General features: G+C 44.9%; 1 protein-coding gene across 1 annotated transcript; it reads left to right on the forward strand.

Annotated features, from left to right (window-relative positions):
- Nucleotides 1-253: 253 nt before the first annotated feature.
- On the forward strand, nucleotides 254-8,587 carry LOC121580087 (solute carrier family 23 member 1; the record flags this gene model as incomplete). The annotated part of the gene is made up of 13 exons (XM_041895143.2): nucleotides 254-400; nucleotides 620-777; nucleotides 1,017-1,105; nucleotides 1,200-1,267; nucleotides 2,229-2,410; nucleotides 2,757-2,877; nucleotides 3,372-3,528; nucleotides 4,824-4,971; nucleotides 5,119-5,224; nucleotides 5,733-5,862; nucleotides 6,075-6,218; nucleotides 6,416-6,511; nucleotides 6,764-8,587. Coding segments are annotated over 13 exons (1,821 nt in total), but the record flags the coding sequence as incomplete, so codon positions are not given.
- Nucleotides 8,588-9,145: the final 558 nt, after the last annotated feature.

Consider the following 9,145-nt stretch of genomic DNA (forward strand, 5'->3'; position numbering starts at 1 on the left):
GACTCTCTACTTTCAAACGGTGTGTATGCCAAGTTACCCAATGTTACTTTGGATGTGTAAATGTCTCTGTCCTCCCTCTCAGAGATGTGATGTCCAGATTCAGACAGAGGAGCAGCAGCAGGGTGCTGAGGGGGGGAAACTGTCTGCAGAGGGAGAGGAGGGTACTGAGGGGGGGAAACTGTCTGCAGAGGGAGAGGAGGGTACTGAGGGGGGGAAACTGTCTGCAGAGGGAGAGAAGGGTGCTGAGGGGGGGAAACTGGCTGCAGAGGGAGAGGAGGGTGCTGAGGGGGGGAAACTGTCTACAGAGGGACAACAGCAGAAGCAGCAGCCAGGCTTTGACATGATCTACACCATAGAGGATGTCCCGCCGTGGTACCTCTGCATTCTACTGGGCCTCCAGGTACACAAATACACCCACTCTCTCACACACACTTAGTTTAAATGAATGGTTTTATGAGTAGACTCCACCTTTCTGTCTGTATCTTTTTTCTTGTTCTCTTGTGTGCGCCCTTTCCCCCAAATGTATATCTCTTCCCCCCCCCTCCCTCTGTTTCTCCCTCCCCCTCTCTTTCTCTCTCTCTCTTATCCATGGTGATTAACACTGTGTCTTTGATCGCAGCACTACCTGACGTGTTTCAGCGGGACCATCGCTGTGCCCTTCCTACTGGCGGAGGCCATGTGTGTGGGACAAGACCAGTACACGGTCAGTCAGCTGGTGGGAACCATCTTCACCTGCGTGGGAATCACCACACTCATACAGACCACATTTGGAGTCAGGTACGTGTGTGTGTGTGTGTGTGTGTGTCTTCTAATGCTTGGCATGCATGTGTAACATGCGGTCCTCTGTAGCTCAGCTGGTAGAGCACGGCGCTTGTAACGCCAAGGTAGTGGGTTCGATCCCCGGGACCACCCATACACAAAAAAAATGTATGCACGCATGACTGTAAGTTGCTTTGGATAAAAGCGTCTGCTAAATGGCATATTATTATTTTTATTTTTTTATCTTCCATGTTTAGGTTACCTCTTTTCCAGGCCAGTGCTTTTGCCTTCCTCATCCCTGCCCAAGCCATCTTAGGACTGGAAAGATGGAAATGTCCCCCTGAAGGTGCGCCCCTCTCAGTCCCATCCTATATCAGAAGAACATGGCCCAATCACAGACAGAACCTCACTAATGTGCTATTGTGTCTGTCTTTCCACAGAGGAGATTTATGGGAACTGGAGTCTTCCTCTGAACACCTCCCACATCTGGCACCCAAGGATAAGAGAGGTACTTCCTGCCTCTTGCCACTGGGCCTCCATCTTGGGGTCCATCCTTCTGAACTGTAGCATCTCTCAGTGAGCCTCCATCTTGGGGTCCATCCTTCTGAACTGTAGCATCTCTCAGTGAGCCTCCATCTTGGGGTCCATCCTTCTGAACTGTAGCATCTCTCAGTGAGCCTCCATCTTGGGGTCCATCCTTCTGAACTGTAGCATCTCTCAGTGAGCCTCCATCTTGGGGTCCATCCTTCTGAACTGTAGCATCTCTCAGTGAGCCTCCATCTTGGGGTCCATCCTTCTGAACTGTAGCATCTCTCAGTGAGCCTCCATCTTGGGGTCCATCCTTCTGAACTGTAGCATCTCTCAGTGAGCCTCCATCTTGGGGTCCATCCTTCTGAACTGTAGCATCTCTCAGTGAGCCTCTATCTTGGGGTCCATCCTTCTGAACTGTAGCATCTCTCAGTGAGCCTCCATCTTGGGGTCCATCCTTCTGAACTGTAGCATCTCTCAGTGAGCCTCCATCTTGGGTTCCATCCTTCTGAACTGTAGCATCTCTCAGTGAGCCTCCATCTTGGGGTCCATCCTTCTGAACTGTAGCATCTCTCAGTGAGCCTCCATCTTGGGGTCCATCCTTCTGAACTGTAGCATCTCTCAGTGAGCCTCCATCTTGGGGTCCATCCTTCTGAACTGTAGCATCTCTCAGTGAGCCTCCATCTTGGGGTCCATCCTTCTGAACTGTAGCATCTCTCAGTGAGCCTCCATCTTGGGGTCCATCCTTCTGAACTGTAGCATCTCTCAGTGAGCCTCCATCTTGGGGTCCATCCTTCTGAACTGTAGCATCTCTCACTTTGATTGACATTAACAGAGACATCATGTAGACATAACTAGGACCCATCGTTTGTCCGGGTCAGGTCACATGGTGGTCCTAGACATACCTAATGATAATAACAGTCGGTCTCTCTCCTCTGTAGATCCAGGGTGCCATCATTGCGTCCAGTGTGGTGGAGGTGGTCATCGGGCTGGTGGGTCTCCCTGGTCTCCTGCTGGACTACATCGGGCCACTGACCGTCACCCCCACCGTGTCCCTCATCGGCCTGTCTGTCTTCCAGACCGCCGGGGACAGAGCCGGCTCTCACTGGGGCCTCTCGGCACTGTAAGAGCACAATCCATCCTCCCTTCTGCTCTGTAATGTATCCTCCTCCCTGGTTTCTCTCTGCTCTCTCCATCCTCTCCTCTCCTCTCGTGTTTTTACACTTGAGATCCAACTATGTTGTCTTGAGTTGTATTATTGTGTGCGGCATGTTTTCCTTACCTCTCTTCCGCACTTCTTTAGTTTAAATGGTTCACCTTGTTTTGGGCTTGAGACTCTTTATCGTCTTACGTCCAAGGTCCATTGAAGCTTTTTGATTGAATCACATACTATTAACGTAATGACCTTTTCCCCCTGTTTGATGTCTTTGACTGGGTTACGGTGTAGCTATATCACTGCCTCTCCCCAGGTGCATCTTCCTCATCGTACTGTTTGCTCAGTACCTGAGGAACTGGTCCTTCCCTCTCCTCACCTACAACAGGAAGAAAGGCTTCAGCACCGCCAGGGTCCAGATCTTTAAGATGTTCCCGGTTAGAACCAACACACCACACCATCCTGTCTCACAGGGATGTTAGAAAGCCCTCCTATTCTGGTCGTACTAATGTGAGACGTTCTCATGTTGGGGCATGGTCTATTGTTCATCATAAATACATCAGGCTAATCATTCACAGCACATCACGTCATCCAAATCTTGAGCTGTTATAAGAGAGTCTGAGGAACACTTTACTGCACTGCCTTCTTGTGCTCCTGCCTTAGTGAGTGATGCCCGACAGGTCATGGGGACACTGCCGGGCTATAGAAATGACTCACTGTGATAGACAGACACAGACCACAGGGATCATTTCACCATTATGTTAAAGCCAAGTATTAGCTTTCTGATGAAAATGGAAATATGGCACAGACTAGTAGGCACATCCAAAATGATAACTTGGAATATTGGAAAGTTGGAATCCCTATGATTCTGTTACGTGACATGTTATGTTGTTCCCCTGTTCTTTCTGTGTGTCTGTGGAGCCGTCTTCAGATCATCATGGCCATCATGTTGGTGTGGTTGCTGTGTTACATCCTGACCCTGACTGACGTGTTGCCCAGTGACCCCAGCCAGTACGGGCAGAAGGCACGCACCGACGCCCGTGGTGACATCATGACCCTCTCCCCCTGGTTCCGGGTCCCTTATCCCTGTAAGAGGCCAGCATTACCTCCACTATCTCACACAATGGGGCAGTTTGGACACATGAGCCAGATCAAGGGTCAAGTTAAGAAAGTGGATGACACTGGTCATTTATTAGCAACTTTAGAATGACCTTATACAGTGCATTTGGAAAGTGTTCAGACCCCTTGACTTTTTCCACATTTTGTTACGTTACAGCCTTATTCTAAAATGGAATCTCATCAATCTACATACAATACTCCATAATGACAAAGCGAAATGTTAGCAAATCTTTTAAAAATAAAACACACACATACCTTATTTACACAAGTATTCAGACCCTTTGCTATGAGACTCTAAATTGAGCTCAGGTGCATCCTGTTTCCATTGATCATCCTTGACATGTTTCTACAACTTGATTGGAGTCCACCTGTGCTAAATTCAATTGATTGGACATGATTTGGAAAGGCACCCACCTGTCTATATAATGGAAGAAGTTTGGAACCACCAAGACTCTTCCTAGAGCTGGCCGCCCGGCCAAACTGAGCAATCGGGGGAGAAGGGCCTTTGTCAGGGAGGTGACCAAGAACCTGATGGTCACTCTGACAGAGCTCCAGAGTTCCTCTGTGGAGATGGGAGAACCTTCCAGAAGGACAACCATATCTGCAGCACTCCACCAATCAGGCCTTTATGGTAGAGTATGAAAATGTATGCACTCACTAACTGTAAGTCGCTCTGGATAAGAGCGTCTGCTAAATGACTAAAATGTAGAGTGGCCAGACGGAAGCCCTCCTCAGTAAAAGGCACATGACAGCCCGCTTGGAGTTTGCCAAAAGGCACCTAAAGACTCTCAGACCATGAGAAACAAGATTCTCTAGTCTGATGAAACCAAGGTTGAAGTCTCTGGCCTGAATGCCAAACGTCACGTCTGGTGGAAACCTGGCACCATCCCTACAGTGAAGCATGGTGGTGGCAGCATCATGCTGTGGGGATGTTTTTCAGCGGCAGGGACTTGGAGACTAGTCGTGATCGAGGGAAAGATGAACGGAGCAAAGTACAGAGAGATCCTTGATGTTTTTGCTTCGTCATTGTGGGGTATTGTGTGTAGATTGATGAGGGGAAAAAAAGAGACAAAAAAATCAATGTTAGAATAAGGCTGTAACGTAACAACATGTGGAAAAAGTCATGGGGTCTGAATACTTTCCAAATGCACTGTATATCATTTTAAATGGGGAAATGATCTGAGTTGTCATCCATTGCCAATGCCTTTCATCTTGCCGCATAGGAGGAGGATTCTGACTTCTGGTGTTTGTGTGTCCCTGATAGGTCAGTGGGGGTTGCCCACGGTGACCATCGCCGGAGTGCTGGGCATGTTCAGCGCCACACTAGCTGGCATTGTAGAGTCTATCGGGGACTATTACGCCTGTGCCCGCCTCTCTGGGGCACCCCCGCCACCTATCCATGCCATCAACAGGTGTGCATCAGTCTTCTACGCCAGGGGTTAGACTTCTAATAAAGGCTCTGACAGGGGACCTATGTTCTAGAATGCCCTCTTATTGTCAAGCATCAGTAGCCTGTGTTGATGTATGTTTGTGTCTGTGTCATGTCTTTCCCATACCAGGGGTATCTTCACAGAGGGTGTTTGTTGTATTATAGCAGGACTGCTGGGTACAGGAAATGGCTCCACCTCCTCCAGTCCCAATATTGGAGTTCTGGGAATCACTAAGGCAAGGAAGCTTAATCCCTCAACTGGTTTTGACTAGATGGAGTACAGTTTATGTCAAAATTGAATTTTCGTAGCAGGTTAGGAGAATTTACGCAGCAGGTTAGGAGAAGTAACGTAGCTGGTTAGGAGACTTAAGTTAAGGTTAGGAAAAGGGTTAGCTAAAATGCTAAATGTTTCCGCTTTTGATGTAAATTTGACATAAACTGTATTCTGTCTAGATATGACCCCCTTGGCCCCTAAGCCACTCCCCAGATTGTTCTCAGACATGTTGTCTTTAATCTATGTACTGAAAACACGGATTAGATATGTAATCCCAAATCCTGTATTTAAATCTAGTTCAAGTTGGAATCAGCAATATTATATTTTTGAAACAGATAAAGGCTTATTAACATGATCTCCAGTGCAAGCGCTTTGCCACAATGCAAATAATTATTAATAAACAATGGGTTGATACTAGAGGTTGTACAGTTCACATTGAGTCACGTTGTACGATGTCTCTCTACACACAGGTAGGAAGCAGGAGAGTGGTGCAATACGGTGCGGCCATAATGCTCCTGTTAGGAACTGTGGGGAAATTCACTGCCCTCTTTGCATCGCTGCCTGACCCCATTTTAGGCGGCATGTTCTGCACCTTGTTCGGTGAGTCACTGACCTCCTAACAGAGATCTCACACACAGCGTCACCTCTCTCTCTCACCCACGGGGGGGCAGTATGATCACAGAAAGCTCACCTCTATTTTAGACGGGATGAGGAAATTATATGTCTAGCTAGAAACACAGATAACTAGATCAAAATGAGACAATAATAACCTTATCCACCCCTCTGTTGTTTGTGTTGTCTATGCCTTGCAGGTATGATCACGGCTGTGGGCTTGTCCAACCTGCAGACTGTAGACCTCAACTCATCTAGGAATCTCTTTGTCCTTGGCTTCTCCATGTTCTTTGGCCTAATGTTGCCCAATTACCTAGACTTGCATCCCGGCTGCATCCAAACAGGTGGACTGCACATTGAAAATGGTTTTACTGATATGAAAAGACATCTCCATTTTAAGAGGAAGTGTAGGAGTGGCTTTAGAGTTTATAGTGTGTACACTTAGACTGTGATGAAGCTTTAGTATGGATAAATATGTTGATGTTATGAATAACGATTAGGATCATTAACTTGGTAATACATATTTTATTGCCCTGCTCAGGAGTTCCAGAGGTGGATCAAATCCTTACAGTGCTCCTAACCACGGAGATGTTTGTCGGAGGCTTCCTGGCGTTTGCGCTGGATAACACCATCCCAGGTATGCATGCTATGTGAGAATGTGAAACCTCATCTCATTAACATGAGCTACTAGTCACCTTGTCACACACTGATCAAAGAGATCATCAGTTGCTTTGTGTTTGTTTATGTGTCACCACGATATCACCATGGTATCACATCAATCTTTCAATTTAGCGCAACGGTTGCCTGTAACTACCAATGTTTGTTTATGTGGCATTGTGTGTTTGCTTGTATGTTTGTGTGTGTATGCTTGTGCGTGCGGTTTAAACAGGCACCAGGAAGGAGAGAGGGCTGCTGAACTGGAAGGCTGATGAGAGCAGTGGGGGAAGCTCAGCGAACATGCGTATTTATGACTTCCCCGTTGGAATGAGCTGCGTTAGGAAGGTCAGCTACCTGCGCTATCTACCCATCTCCCCCAGCTTCCAAGGCTTCACGCGGCGCAGACGAAAGGACAGCGTGCAGGAAAACATGGAGGATGAATTAAGAGAGCGGAATGAGAGTTTACGCATGGACACAACAATTACCTTGGCCTGCACCAAAGTATAGTAACCCTCCAATGATTCATCTTTCAGATAATTTTTTATACTGAGCTGTATTTTTCACAGCTATTTATTGTTTTGGACACTTATAGTTGTAATCGAAAAATGCACTGTCTGCAATTGAGAAACAGGACAATGAACAGTGACTGGGCAAAATGATGCCGATGTTGTAGAATGATGTTGTCGTTTTTATTTACTGGAGCACATCCCTCACCGCATTGATTTGGGAGTTGTCTACTGTCCCCATTGTTCTACCCACCACCTCACAGCATTATGTTTGGATGTTGAAGAACAAAGAGTCATATATTCGGATGCGTACTGACCTTATACTTGTATGTAGACAGTATTGAAGAAGCAGAGACAACATTAGCAGTGTTTATTTAGTCTTTATTGTCTAAGTAATGATAGTGTATCTCTTCTGATGATCGGAACTCAAACAGGTGTGAGGTAATGCAAAACATTTATGATATAAAACTAAAGTACAATTAAGGAAAGCGTTCCTATGTTTGACTGTCAAATGTTTGTTTACATTATTAAGTGTTACAATAACATGTCAAAACAGACTAATGAGAGTAGAGCTGTCGATGAACAGATTTACAAACTGACAAAAAAGTGCCATAAGGAAGAAAACCCACAGGCTTCTATGTCAAGTCAATTGTACTGTAGGATTAACTGAGAGAGACCATGAAACAACACTGCACCGATTGGAAGACTGTGACACGGGTGTGACCTCTAGAAGTGATTCTAAAAAGGCGCAAACCAAGAGGCTAGGATCTATTGATCTATCAAGGAAGCACAGGATCCGTATCTTTATGACTGTTCATGATTGATTTCACTTAGACATGATGAAAGATGTTGAATTGAAATTTCCCATCCACATTACACCCTGAGCCTTTGTCTGCCAAGGTCTCTGTCAATAGTGCCCATTGCAGTCTGCCCTGGCGATTAGTTTGTAATCTGACGACAGCTGCCCTCTCGTTTTGTTCAGGCCTCTCTCCTCAAGCAAACAATGGTGAGATGGAAAAGACAACAAAAGCTTTATGAAGGAAAAATGTGATCCTATCAAGCTTTGTTGTTATTTTTAGAAAACTTTTCACTCAGTGTAAAAAAAAAATATCAACCACTAGCAATCGAATTTCTACGTTTCTCCTTTGAAATTTGGAAAAATATAAAGAATGTTAATGTTAAGAATGTGTTTTATCTATATTACACAACTATACATGGCAAACATTACCACAAAAAAGTTTTTATGTTAGAAAATGAGTAAAAGATCATCAAGTATCTGCCCACAAATACACATTGTCAATAGGAAAGGGAAGAGGAGGGTTCAAGGAACCAGTGCCTTTAGAAAGTATTCACACCCCTTGATTTATTCCACTTTTTGTTGTTACAGCCTGAATTTAAAATTGATTAAATGTAGATTATTTTCACTGGCCTACACACAATACCCCATAGTATCAAAGTGGGATTATGTTTCTCTAAATTTGTACAAATTAATATAAATAAAAAATGCTGAAATGTCTTGAGTCAATAAGTATTCTACCCCTTTGTTATGGCAAGCCTAAATACCTTAAATAGTAAAAATGTGCTTAGCAAGTCACATAATAAGTTGCATGGACTCGCTCTGTGTGCAATGATAGTGTTTAACATGATTTTTGAATGACTACCTCATCTCTGTACCCCACACATACAATTATCTGTAAGGTCCCTCAGTTGAGCAGTGAATTTCAAACACAGATTAAACCACAAAGACCAGGAAGTTTTTCAAAACAACAAAACATTTTTTTTTACATTGAATATCCCTTTGAGCATGGTGAAGTTATTAATTACACTTTGGATGCTGTATCAATATACCCAGTCACTACAAAGATACAGGCGTCCTTCCCAACTCAGTTGCCAGACAGGAAGGAAACCGCTCAGAGATTTCACCATGAGGCCAATGGTGACTTTTAAAACAGTTACAGAGTTTAATGGCTGTGATAAGAGAAAACTGAGGATGGATCAACAACCTTGTAGTTACTCCACAATACTAACCTAATTGACAGAGTGAAAAGAAGGAAGCCTGTACAGAATAAAAATATTCCAAAACATGCATCCTGTTTGCAATAAGGCAC

The sequence above is a fragment of the Coregonus clupeaformis genome, chromosome 13, assembly GCF_020615455.1.
Source record: "Coregonus clupeaformis isolate EN_2021a chromosome 13, ASM2061545v1, whole genome shotgun sequence".
Classification (NCBI taxonomy): domain Eukaryota; kingdom Metazoa; phylum Chordata; class Actinopteri; order Salmoniformes; family Salmonidae; genus Coregonus; species Coregonus clupeaformis.